Source organism: Chlamydotis macqueenii, chromosome 6, assembly GCF_036417535.1.
Source record: "Chlamydotis macqueenii isolate bChlMac1 chromosome 6, bChlMac1.mat, whole genome shotgun sequence".
NCBI classification, from domain to species: Eukaryota; Metazoa; Chordata; class Aves; order Otidiformes; family Otididae; genus Chlamydotis; species Chlamydotis macqueenii.
In genome coordinates, this window is record NC_141561.1 from 25,385,667 (window position 1) to 25,399,179 (window position 13,513).

The window sequence follows — 13,513 nt, forward strand, 5'->3', positions numbered from 1 at the left end:
ACAAATTAAATAAAGCCAAGAGATCATTTTTAGAAGTATAAGAAACATAAGAAACAGTATTCTGGACAAACCTTTGACAAAAAGATGTGTTGTGCAAGAAATCTTTCCTGCCTCATTAGAGACTTGGCAGGTGTAGTCCCCACTCTGAAGGGGATCTACATCAAACAGCTCCAGTTCTGCGATTGAATCTTGCAAGGTGATATTGCATCTGTGTCCTGGTACTAGCTCAACACTGCCTCTAAACCATTTAACTTCCAATGGAGAGGATCCTTTTATGATACTGGTAAAGGTTATGTTTGCCCCAGATAAAACATTCAATGGTTCCGGTTTCTTCACAAAAGATGGTGGTTCTAAGCATGCAAATAAAACAGAGAACAACTACAATTGGATTTCTGATGAAAAGCGTAGTACTCAGAAATATGCAGCAAAGCAAAGAATTAAGTCCTTTTTAAAATAAATTTGTGCACTCTGGCTTCTTATTAATACTGACCTCTAACACTCAAAAACGCACTGCATTCATCAGATCCAGCTACATTGGTAGCTGTACACAAATAAGTTCCCATATCGGATTCCTGAAGTTCATTCACTTTCAGAGAACAAGTATTGTCTGTAAGGGTAGCCTGATACTTGTCTCCACTGGTAATTTCCTGTCCATCATGAAACCAGGAAACTAGGATAGGTGGTGACCCATAAACTTTGCACTCCAGTACAGCAGAAGAACCCAGTTGACCGTATGTTTCTTTCAGTTTTCTTGTGAAAGAAGGAGGTATAATACGATCTGCATTTGTTTAAAAAATAATTAAAAAAAATTACCATATAGGAGCTTAAAATGCAAAAAGTTCCCCACGCATAATAAAATCAGTTAAATTTATTTTGATATATATGCTTTAGCAATCTGCTCCCGCACACCTAAGCCATTGAAAAATAAATAGTTGATGGTTAAGGATATGCTGGACCTTTCATTCAGTTTTTGAGGGACACTTTTTGTTTTTGCAGTTCTTTTTCATGAGCAACAATATTGCACCAGCCGTTCAATACAACATGTAGATTAAAGCTGAAGAAATCCAGCCCTTGCCCCTCAGAGATCAGATAGGCATCTATTCTTGGTGCCTGTCAAAGTGGCACGCCAAGTACTCCTAAAGTTATAAAGCAATGTCTCTCAGATGGCCAGTCATGAGAAACAGTTTATTATCTGAAGGCTTTTTAAAGGAACTATAGATCAGATGTGACTCAAAAAGAATAGTCAACTAACCTGAAACATGCACTGAAGCTGTGCAGCTGCTTTTACCAACACTGTTTTTCACCTCAAAAGTATATTCTCCACTGTCTTCTAGTCCTGCATTGAGGATCTTAAGCCCAGATACTTTGTTGAAGAAACTGATTTTATATTTATGGTCAGTGGACAGTTCATTCCCATCCTTAAACCACCTAGCAGTAAGCTCTGGTGTGCCATCTACTGTGCATTCCAGAGTACAAGAGTCTCCAGCTGTAACTTTGACTGGGCCTGGCTTCTCTACAATGACTGCAGGCTCTGCAATGAGATGCAAGTCACAACATTTTTAAAGAAACAATGCGGTAGTTATTAGTATAATAAAAATTGAAATTTGAAAGCATCTTAAAATGCATTGTATTTTTTTTGTTCCATGCTACCAACCTAGGACAGTCAGTGTGGCAAAGCATTCCTGAACTCCAGCATCATTTTTTATCTGACAAATGTATTTCCCAGCATTGACTGGTTCTGCATTTCCAATCCACATAGTTGCAATGTTTTCTGAATAGGAGATCCGAAGATTATCACTTTCTCTAATGATTTCCCCTTTGTCTTTTAACCACAGAACAGAAATGGGCTGTGATCCTTCTACTGCAGCCTGCAGTTCAATTGACTCTCCAGCTACGACAGTGAGATCACTCAGCTTCTTCACAAAGGTTGGAGGTGCTATTTAGGACAAGATATTTAACAGTAAAAAAAAAACATGCCAGGAACAGAAAAGTAAGAGGAGAATGACAGGAACAAGGAAATGCTAAGAAGGTGCCAATCTTTATACAAACCTCTTAGTGTTACAGAGCCAACACAGGAGTCACTTCCCACATCATTTACAGCTTTACAGTGATATTCACCAACATCTGCAGTATCCACACTGAGAATATGAATACTAGCTAGGTAGTTCTCGGACATGACCTTATACTTCTTGCTGCTCCGAATTTCTCGTTTATCTTTATACCATGAAATCTGGAATGGAGGAGTGCCCTGAAGCTCACATTCCAGGTGAATATCAGACCCTTTCAAAGTCTGGACTGGTTGAGGCTTCTTGGTAAAAATGGGGGGTGCTGAAAAAAAAAAAGAAAAAAAAAAGAGGGTTAAAGTTTATTATTTTTATGTTGTTTGAGCAAAGGAGATTAAAGAGGACAGACTATTCAAGCAGCTGTGCTGATGCTGAACAGCAAAGATAAACAATAAATAAGAAAGAACTCCCACAGCACAACAAACAAACAAGAGATTTGCCACCTATTCAGACAGGTTTTGGCCTCTCTGACTAAAGAACGTGGGATTTAACAGCTTTTCCACAAAGAAGGAGTCACACAGATAGAAAGGTAAGGAAAGAACTAGGATTCTGACCTTTTACTTTCAGTGAGGTACTGGTGCTTGCACTACCCGCCGGATTATGAGCTTCGCAAGTGTAGTCACCGCTGTCTTCAACACTGAGGTTGTGCATTTCAATGACTGCCACCGAATCCACAAAGGACATTCTGTATTTTTCACTGGGATGGATCTCAGTTTCACCTTTGTACCAGGTGACTTTGATTTCTGGAGAGCCACCTACTTTGCATTCATACTTAGTGGAATCATGCTGTTTCACGAGCCTTGAGGAGTCTAGTTTCTTAATAAACCTTGGTGGTTCTGGAAAGCCAAAAAGGGGAGATGATGGTTTAAACTGCTCTGATTCTTGGAATAAGCAGGGAAATATGTAACAGAAAATGTAAACTTTGGGGACTTATGCAAACATTTTAATTTCACAATTGCTATGAAATTGTTTTTAGATTATTTCATATTGATCCAAAATCTAGATTAGGGGGAAAATGAGTTATCTCTCTGCATTTCAGTTAGTTTCCCTTACTTCATTTTCCCATTCTACTTCTCCTTCTGTGTATTCCATACAGACCAGCTGATGTGGTTTTCTTTAAGTAATATCCTCTTGCCATACATGAATAATCAAAATGCCCGAAGAAAATGCAAGAATCCAAACTGTTCAGCCAAGAAATATTATTAAGAGCATTTAAGCTGAGCATTACGGCACCTGCTTTGTATCTTGATATGTCATTAACAATTGATATATTCAATAAATGTATCTGCATTATAACCCTTCACACATCTACTGCGAAACCAAACGTAAAGGTGCATGTAAGGAATAAAAGTTGAGGAACTTAGGCAGCAAACAAAAGAGGTTCAAAATAATCATGCTGGGAAGAATTAGGAGATGGCTGGTATTACACAAATTGGTGTTAAAGGTCCTGTGGCTGAAAAGTAAACCAGATGGTTACATTTTGTTCTGTAAAGAGATAAAAGGAGTGGATGTTTGCAAAAGTACCATACAGATGATTCAGAATCACAAGACTAAATGCTCATAGATCAAAGATATAACTAGTAAAATCAAGAGGTGGTAACGTGGGCACAACAAACAAATCTCTCTGCAAAACAGGATGAAGTGCCTCTTTGTGCATCTGTCTATAAAGTGTAGGAAGAATATCTATTTTACTGTGGGTTACTTCAACCTGTGGGGCATTTACAGAACATCCTATGTTGTTAGTAACAAAACTTCCTTAGTTTCTAAAAGTAGAAATGATGGCTTGTTAGCACAAGGACTCTTGGAACCTTAGTAATTTACTATCGGATTTCACTTCAACAAAAAGCTGGTTATCTGTCTGCATACTAACAGTTGCTGAGTAATCACACTCTAATTCCATTCCTTTCAAAAAATGGGAATGCACAAGTTAGTAAGGTATATAACTTAGAATGTAAAGTAGTTTCTAGAACCTAAAGTAATCGCTAAAACTACAGATTGGGAACATTAGATGTTAAACTGGGAAAGTTAATAAAAAACTGGGAGATTTTCAAGGTCAACTGAACAAAAGATCTTAATTCTACAAACAAAAGACTGTGTGTCATAGAAGTGAGACAGCATCTGCTCAAATTGAACACATGCAAATCAATGCACACAAAGAGCTTGCCCTTCCAAGTTCTATAGAACTGGCTGACAAACAATGAACATCTTTAATTTTACAGCCGTGGGGAAACTGTACAAATTGTAAACGATTGAAGTGAGTGCTAGTTAAGTTCAGGATCAAAAAAGAAAATAATATTCCTGGAAAAATAAATTAACAATTTCAGGATTTTATGAATAAAGAGTTGAAGGGTAAGAAAATAAATAAGGCCAGTTGGGATCATTTTATGAATGGTAACACTAGTCAAATAAACCAGTTAGTAATTTTATCATTAATAATAAACATAATTGTGATTCTGGTGGAAACAAGCTTTACATCTTTTAAAGAGGTTAGATTTCTTGCTACAATCTTTCAATGCTTTTTGTAAGTCAAGCTACAGAATAACAGCATCCCTACTTTCCACTGAATTCACAGGTAATTCAGTCTGCCACACTCTTCCAACTCCCACCAAGAAAAATCTCTATGGATAGAATATACTCCATATATATATAATACATTTGACAAGCTAGTGGTAGTTCAGCTTCTTGTGTTATTTGTCTTAGAGAGTAAAAATCATAGTACTTACTCTTCAAATGTTTTTGTTCCCCCCTCCAATTTCATGCAGAGGGGAAGAAAAGAAAGCAGTAAACCAACAGGGACATTTGAACTCATGCATAATTTAAGTAGGGTATTTTACATTTGTTCTTTTATAAAATCAGTGAGAATGAGATATCCGGAACAGATATAAATAAATCCAATGTTTCCACCTACACTGAGGAAATTACACTAACATACAAGTGTCACTTGCACTAAGACAGTTTGATCCAGTCATAAATTTAGATCATTGACATGTATAAGATCCACGCACTAGATGGAGAAGTGAAGTGTTGATACAATGGATATTTGTCACCAAGTCTGCCCTCAGATCCTCCAGTGTTGCTATCTAGAACAGCAGTTTTCAATGTTTTCAGTTTGTGCAAGAGTAAAACTATTTGCAGGAGCTGCACACCCAGTAAAAATATATGTCTTGTAAGTGAACTGAGTTTCTCTCAGTTACCTTTCCCTTCCCTGGACAACTTAGTGAATGTCACTCCTGGAGAAAGATCCCAACAGGGCCATTTATAAAGGCGCAACAGGGTACTAAGTCAGAGTTAGCATTTCAATGGAAGAATGTCTTTGATAAGACAAATCACACACTATATCAGACCAGAAGAAAGATGAATAAGTATTTAAGTATTACAATAATATTTAAATGAAATAAGACATCTCAGTGTAGCCTCTTGTAAAGGTTGTTAATCTCACACGTCTGCATTCAGGGCTTTGTTTTCTGTGTGTCTGCCTTACAAAGCAAAGCCTCATGAACACAAAGCTCATACCTTGGACAGCTAGCTGAGCTGCACACACATCCTTTCCAACACTGTTGCTGGCAGTACATGTGTAGAGTCCAGCATCTCCTTTACCCACTTTTAGGACCGTCAAGCTGGCCGTGTTTTCCACCAGCGTCATCTTGTAGTTGCCACCTGGGCGGATCTCTCTGTTGTCTCTGGTCCAAGTAATCCTCATGGGAGCAGAGCCAGTCACGTGGCACTTAAAGGTTGCACTTTCCCCTATTGCCACATCAATAGATACTGGCTTGATGTCAAAGAAGGGAGGTTGTAGATGTTCTGCAAAGAGGGAAGCATGGCAGAGCTCACCACCACCTTCTTAGCACACAACTCACCATGCCATGCCCATGCTCCCAAGCCATGATACAATGGGCAGAGTGAGAAAAAGGCTGAAGAAAAGAAAGAGCAAAGTCATACAAAAGATCTTTGTTTAAGTGTGAGCTACAAACCTGTGAGGAGAAGTTTGGCGCTGGAAGATGCAGTCCCCAGAGCATTTTGGGCTGTGCAAGTATATTGGCCACCATAAGCAATACTAGTTTGCAAGATCTGGAGAGTCGCAACATTGTTTAAGAAGGCTGATTGCACGTTATCACTGTCACTTAAGAGAACCCCATCCTTGTACCAAGACACCTGGATAGGCTCTGAGCCATTTATGCGGCAATCAAATGTCACTGGGGTACCAACCACTGCCTGAATGTCCTTCAGTTTTCTGGCGAACGTAGGGGGAAGCTGGCGTTCTGCAAAACAATAATAATCACCACTATAAGTAGGAAGCCATCCTGTCAATCCAGAATTAATAAACTTTGAAATAATAAGAAGCCCCTTCTGTAGATAACAAAATGTTCCTACAAGCTACCCCAGGAAAGAGTGGCCCTTGGTACATCACCTTTAACAACAAGCAAAGCTGTGGAGGTGGCAAAGCCAACACTATTTTCTGCTTTGCAGATATATTCTCCAATGTCACTGTCCTCCACAGCAGAGAATGCCAGTGTTGCCACGTTATTCTTGAAGTGCATTTTGTAAGCCTGTGTTGATCTGAGCTTGGTATCATCTTTGTACCAGGACACTTTGATTTCTGGTGCACCAGCAATCTGGCATTTTAAGATCAAGGGCTCCCCAACCTTCACCTCCACGCGGTCCAAGTGCGTGACAAAATACGGTGGTTCTAGGGAAGGAGAGAGCATGGTGAGCAGAGACAGAGCATCATTGGGATGCCTCAGGGGAATCAGGGGTGATGCATACCTAAGATGGATACAAGGCTGTGGCAAATATCCCCACCCGCCTCATTTGCCACCTCACAGGTGTATTCGCCTTCATCGCTCTTGGTGCTGTTGAAGATTTCAAGAATGCCAGATTTGTCAGTGGTTGTAACACTGCAGCGTGGAGACTGAGCAATGGGCATGCCATTTCTTTTCCAGGTGACAGAGATAGGAGGGGTGCCTATGTAGCTGCTTTCCAGCACAATGGACTTTCCCTGCTCCACACTGAAATCACTTAATTTCTTCACAAAGACTGCAGGCTCTGTGGGGAGGCATAGATCAATAGTGAGCGGGACGAATGTGGCAGAGCTGCAGGCAGAGTGCAGAGGGAGATACCTGTGCATACATGCATACACACAAACACACCTTTCACAAAGAGTTGGGTTGTGCATGAGGCACTGCCAGCATCATTTGTGACCACGCAGGCATAGTCCCCACTGTGGCCAGGCTCTACATTGTACAGCTGCAGCTGTGTCACAGACTCATCCAGAGAGATGGAGCAGTTGCTGTCTGGCACTAGCTCCCTGATGCCTCGGAACCAGGTCACTTTGAAGGGAGTACTACCCTTGATGTAGCTGCTGAACACCACATTTGATCCGGGCAAAACTTCCTGGGGATCAGGTGTCTTCACAAAAGAAGGCGGTTCTAAAGATCATGCAAGGAAGTGAAGAGGGAGAAAGATGTTAACAGAAGAGTCTCTGTGGGGAAGGAAAATTGAAGCAGATGTGAAGTCAAAAAGAACAGATAAAGAGGGAAAAAACAGAAAAAAAAAAGAACACTATGAAAAAGAAACCATGTGAAACCAGAGAGAAGAAAGAGAAGAGGGAAGAAGAATTTTGTTGAAGGTGCTGTAGTATCCTTCCACTGACCTTGTACAGTCAAGAAGGCACTGCATTCATCAGATCCAGCCACATTGGCTGCCACACAGGTATATGGCCCTGTATCTGTGACATCCAGAGCATTCAGCTTCAAAGCACAAACGTTATCCAAGAATGAGATTTCATATTTTTCTCCACTAACAATCTCATTCCCATCTTGAAACCAGGCCACAGATATGGGGGATGTGCCAGACACTTTGCACTCCAGAAGCACTGAAGATCCCAGCACCCCATTTGTTTCCTTTAGTTTTCTTGAGAATGAAGGAGGAACAAGACGATCTAAGTAGGACAGGGCAGAATACAAAGAAAAGTGTTGCGATTTTTCAGAGGAAAGGAAAGGGGGGGGGGGGAGGGGCTTCCTTTAAAGACAAATGTGAACAACAAAGACATAGAGCTGACCTGAAACATCAACTGAAGAAGTGCAGCTGCTGTCCCCCACCTCATTGTGCACCTCAAAAGTATACAAACCCCTGTCTCCCCTGTCTGCAGAAAATACTTTCAAAGTGGATATATTGTTGAAAAAGGTAATTTGGTATTTGCGGTCACTCCTTAGTTCTTTGCCATCTTTGTACCACTTGGTGATGAGTTCAGGTGTTCCTCCTACTTTGCACTCCAAGGTAAAAGGATTGCCAGCCATTACTGTGATCGGCTCGGTCTTCTCTAAGATGACTGCTGGTTCTGAAATAGGAAGGGAGGGGTTAGTGTGCCACCAGGAAATCTACGCACAAACCAGTGAGCACAGGATATAAGCAGAAGACAAAGGCTAGTAGAGGTAATTGTGCAAGCTGTAAGATATAGTACCTGTGAAGCAGGCTATACCCACCTAGGACTTGTAAAAAGGCAGAACACTCCCGCATGCCAGCATCATTTTTGATCTGGCAGATGTACTTCCCAACATCAGCTCCATCTGCACCGGCAATCTCAAGAGTTGCAATGTTGTCCATAAACCACATTTGGACTTTTTCACTCTCCCTAATAACTTCACCCTTGTCCTTGAGCCAGACAACAGATATTGGTGGGGATCCTTCCACCACTGCCTGCAGGGCTGTAGGCTCCCCAACGAAGATTGCAGTGTCACTCAGCTTCTTGGCAAAGCGTGGAGGTTCTGATGGCAAAAACAAGGAGGCAGAGGAGCATTAATCATGCATGCCAGCTTGGAAGAGGGACAACCAGGAGATCAAGAAAAGAGGGTGGTGATGCTGTTGATCCTCTAGCATACAAACCTTTGAATTTCACTGGGCAGGTGCAAGTGTCGCTTCCCACCTCATTCATAGCTTTGCATTGATATTCTCCAGTATCTTGAGATTCCAGACTGAGAATATGAAGACTGGCAACGGAGTGCTTTGCTGTCACCTTGAACTTCTTGCTGCTCCTGACCTGCCTCCGGTCCTTGAACCAAGCCACCTCAAAGGGTGGAGTCCCTGCTATCTCACACTGGAGGATAACATCTGAGCCTTTAAGTGTGTCCACAGGGCTTGGCACCTTGCTAAAAACAGGTGGTTCTATTAAAAAAAAAAAGAATCACATCATAATATGTGAGCCTGCTTCCCTGGGTGAATTTCTGGATAGCAGCAGGAGGCAACGTATTCAGGAAGGGGGCCCACACTTATTTTTGTAAACCCATATTTAGATTCCAAATATGTGGCCTCACCTCTAAAAAATGCTGAGCCCCCGGCATCTCCCAGCAAGCCATCCCAGCACTCAGAGATCCAAGGGCAGAAAATGTGACACTTCTGCACCTGTTTGGAGTCAGGGCTCAGTGTCCCTCCCCCAAAGCCATTCTCTAGCTCTCCAGGACCACATTCCAGCTTTCCCCGCCTCTCTACAGGCATGAAAGCTACCATCAGGAGGCTCAGCAACACAGCCTCCTCTTCCGTCTTAAATTTCATTCCTGTCAGGATCACCACATATAAAGAGAAGGCAGAGGGATGGCTGCAAAGTATGCCCAGCTCCCTCACCACGGCTGGTGCTCCATCTAGTCTGTCCTTCCCTTCTGATGTGACAAGCTTGCCTTATTCAGCTTGCAATCAATTTAAATGGGGAGACAAGAAATGGCTGCACTGTGCTGAACATCCACCGCTATTTCCCGCCTGGTCTCCACTGCTTAAACTCAGCAGCATTTGAACGTGAGAGCAGCTGGAGACACACTGTCCCAGCATTCACCAACTGCCACAGCAGCAGCTCCCTGTCCAGGGGGGTGTGCAGCTGGGACTGGGCCTGGAAGTCAGGGATGCTGGTGGTGTATGGAGCCATGCTGCTAACCTTTCACTGTGACTGAAGTGCTGCAGCTGGCTGTGCCGGCAGAGTTATGGGCTTCACATATGTAATCACCAGCATCTTCAGTGTTGGCACCCAAGATGGTTAGCATTGCCATGGAGTCTACAAAGGACATGTGGAGCCTGTCGCTCGCCTGGAGTGCCTGATCATTTTTGTACCACATGGTTCTGATCTCTGGTGTGCCACTGATTTTACATTCCAGTTGAACTGTGTCCCCCTGCTTCACAAACCGCAAAGCTTCAGGCTTCTTGATGAACTTGGGAGGTTCTGCAGAACAGAATAAGTAAAGAGTGACAGTATACCAGTTTGCCATGTGAAATCTACAGTGCTGAGCAAGAGTTACGAGGAGCACGAGAGTACTGTGGTACAACAAAGTAAGCTTGCTACAGCAGGTGACTGTATCCCCAGCCAAAATTTCCTATCAAGGAAAGATGCAAGATGGAGAAAAGAAGGCAAAGACAACAACTAAAACTATGTCTTGTCAACTCTGGAGCCTGCCGTGTCAGACAGCTGGAGGACGATCGTTGCACCCGAGGGAAATTTTGCTGTTACCTTTGAGGGGCGAAAATATGCTCAAGGCCAGCATGAAAGATTTGACAAGCCCTTCACCCCCAGAAGCAGCAGAAATACGGTAGGGTTTTTTTTCACTTGCTTACACACCTTTAAAGCCTATTTCTGCATGAAAAACTTAAGTGATTCATAGTCTAGATTAAATCAGCAATTCAGAAATCCAGTTGAAATCTTTAGCCAATTTGAAAAAGTCACCAATGCTGGCCTACAAATGCAAGGTAGTTGTATTTACCGTATCACTGTTTTCTATGCATTAATTGCTATGTGTGAATAACCACTATGACTGTAGTTGAAGCACTAATGACAACGTAAAAAGCAGAATGAGTGAATTCTCCATACAAACAGCCTCACAAGGGGACCTTTTCCCCTTGGAGATTTTGCAGGCACACACGGCTTCTACTGTCACACAGTATGATAGAAAGTCACCACAGGGTATATGTCTGCTTTCTGGAAAGCCTCTTTCTATATATTTCCAAACTGGAAAGGGTGGAAGATGAGACTCAGTAACAAAGAGATCTCTCTGACCAAGAAAAAGAAAACACACAAACGAAGGTGACTTAATACCTTTGACACTGAGTTGGGCTGAGCAAAAGTCTTTCCCAGCTTCATTACTAGCTTGGCAAGTATATTGGCCAGAGTCTCCTTTACCCACTCTGAGCACTCGAAGGTGAGCTGTGTTGGCTACAAATGTAATATTGAAGTTTCCTCCAGTTCGGATCTCCCGACCATCTTTGGACCAAGTGATATGTATTGGCTGGGCTCCAGTAACATGGCATTCAAAGTCAGCACTTTCTCCAAAAGGTACATCAATAGATTCTGGTTTGATGTCAAAGACAGGTGCTTGCTTAGGTTCTAGAAACACAAGAAAACAATGTAATACTCATACTTCATGAAAAATCGAATCCAACACACTGATACCATCGCACGCATGAAATGGGAAGGGGAACCTGTGATCCAGGCAAAAGTTTTGTAAGCCAACAAACCTGCCACTGTGAGCCTAGCACTTGAGGTAGCAGTGCCCACAGCATTGGTGGCCGTGCAGGAATACTGCCCAGTATGATTCATCTCGGTTCGCACTAGCTGCAGCACTGCAACGTTATCTACAAAGGATGTGTGCACATTGTGGTCATCGCTTAGGAGCACACCATCTTTATGCCAAGTCACAGTAATGGGTTCTGAGCCATTGAGTCGACACATAAATTTAAGGGGTAAACCAACGGGGTGCTCGATGTCCTTTAGTTTTCTTGCAAAGGAAGGTGGTCGTTTACGCTCTAGAAGAAAGCAAGTAAAGGGTAAATATGTCCCAGAAAGCAATTTTTTTAATAGTTTTGCAAGAGCAAAAGAATTTGTAGCAAGCTAATATAAAACAATCACCTTGAACTGTTAAGAGAGCCTTTGTAGATGCAGTTCCTACACTGTTTTCTGCCTTGCAGATATATTCTCCACTGTCGCTGCCAACCACTTTGTTGAAAATAAGCGTAGCAACATTGTCCTTAAAGAACACTTTGTACTCAGGAGTAGACCTGAGTTTTGTATCACCTTTGTACCAAGACACAGTGATTTCTGGCGTTCCAGCAACGCAGCATTGCAACGTTGCATAATCCCCAACTGACACTTCAAGAGGTTCCAAGTGTGTAACAAAATAGGGAGGTTCTAAAAAAGAGAAGCAGTTAAATAGACTCATTCTAGTACCAGGCCTTGGAAAGCATACACTTGAAAGAACAGGCAAGAAAAAGAAGCAAAGGGAGCACACACCTAGGGTAGAGACTACAGCCTCACAAACATCTCTTCCTGCCTCATTTTCAAGGTGGCAAGTGTATTCTCCTGCATCTTCTTTGGTACTATCCAGTATTTCCAAGATGCAGGATTTCTCTGTAGTAGTGATGCTACACTTTTGAGATTGAGTAATAGTGTGGCCGTTCTTCTTCCATGTCACAGAGATGGGCAGGCTGCCTGTGTAAGTGCCCTCCAGGATGATGGGTTTGCCAGGTTCCACATACTGATCACTCAGTTTCTTCACAAAGACAGCCGGCTCTAATGAGAGGCAAGAAGTCACAAACGTTGAGCACAGCAGGACAAATGCAGGAAAGGAAACAGTATTTTAAGGTAAATAGAGAGACACAATCTTTACAAACCTTTTACAGTAAGGTGTGTTGTACAATTTGCCCTGCCAGCATCATTAGTCACTAGGCAAGTGTACTCTCCACTTTGGAGGGGAGTTACATCAAATAACTCAAGCTCCACAATGGATTCCTCCAAGTAGATATTGCATTTGTCCCCTGGCACAAGCTCATTGGCACCTCTAAACCAGTTCACCTTAAAAGGAGGGGTTCCTCTGATAACACATGTAAAAGTGATGCTTGAGCCTGGCAAGATATCAAGAGGCTCCGGTGTCCTCTCAAAAGAAGGTGGTTCTAGACACACAAGAGAAAAACAGAGATAAGACAGGTTGCTACAGCATAACCCTGGCATTTCCACACACCTACTGAAGATAAAGAACAAAATCTTTATTTTCCAGTCAATAATTTTCCCTGAGTATATTTTCAGAAGATCATAGGTAATTTCAAGAGAGAAAGAGAAAAGAGCAGCTCTGAGAGCTTCCTGACCATCATATACTGACCTTGTACGGTCAATACAGCACTGCATTCATCTGAACCAGCTATGTTGGTAGCTTTACAGGTGTAAGTTCCAGTATCTGAGTCACTCAGTGAATTCACTTCTAAAATACATAGGTTATCTGAAAAGGAGATTTGATGTTTTTCCCCATTGACTAACTTAAGTCCATTTCGGAACCAGGCAACAGAAATAGGAGGCGAACCCGACACTTTGCATTCCAGCAATGCCGAGGAACCCAGCACACCAGGGGTTTCCTTTAGTTTTCTTGTGAAAGAAGGAGGAATGATTCGATCTGCGTAAGAAAACATAATAAACCCACGGTTAGATA

General features: G+C 42.2%; 1 protein-coding gene across 27 annotated transcripts in view; it reads right to left on the reverse strand.

Moving 5' to 3' along the window:
- Nucleotides 1-13,513, reverse strand: part of TTN (titin) — a 249,366-nt gene that overhangs the window by 167,232 nt on the left and 68,621 nt on the right. For all 27 annotated transcript variants that reach the window (XM_086750513.1, XM_086750508.1, XM_086750509.1 and 24 more), the window contains 22 exons: nt 13,190-13,477; nt 12,705-12,983; nt 12,325-12,603; nt 11,944-12,222; nt 11,553-11,840; nt 11,134-11,421; nt 9,985-10,266; nt 8,946-9,224; nt 8,546-8,827; nt 8,122-8,400; nt 7,714-8,001; nt 7,211-7,489; nt 6,828-7,106; nt 6,472-6,750; nt 6,035-6,322; nt 5,577-5,864; nt 2,618-2,899; nt 2,050-2,328; nt 1,655-1,936; nt 1,253-1,531; nt 491-778; nt 72-350 (listed from right to left, as the gene is read on the reverse strand). In XM_086750513.1, the coding sequence (XP_086606639.1) occupies nt 72-350; nt 491-778; nt 1,253-1,531; nt 1,655-1,936; nt 2,050-2,328; nt 2,618-2,899; nt 5,577-5,864; nt 6,035-6,322; nt 6,472-6,750; nt 6,828-7,106; nt 7,211-7,489; nt 7,714-8,001; nt 8,122-8,400; nt 8,546-8,827; nt 8,946-9,224; nt 9,985-10,266; nt 11,134-11,421; nt 11,553-11,840; nt 11,944-12,222; nt 12,325-12,603; nt 12,705-12,983; nt 13,190-13,477 (6,213 nt within the window). The remainder of the gene's footprint in view (nt 1-71; nt 351-490; nt 779-1,252; nt 1,532-1,654; nt 1,937-2,049; nt 2,329-2,617; nt 2,900-5,576; nt 5,865-6,034; nt 6,323-6,471; nt 6,751-6,827; nt 7,107-7,210; nt 7,490-7,713; nt 8,002-8,121; nt 8,401-8,545; nt 8,828-8,945; nt 9,225-9,984; nt 10,267-11,133; nt 11,422-11,552; nt 11,841-11,943; nt 12,223-12,324; nt 12,604-12,704; nt 12,984-13,189; nt 13,478-13,513) is intronic.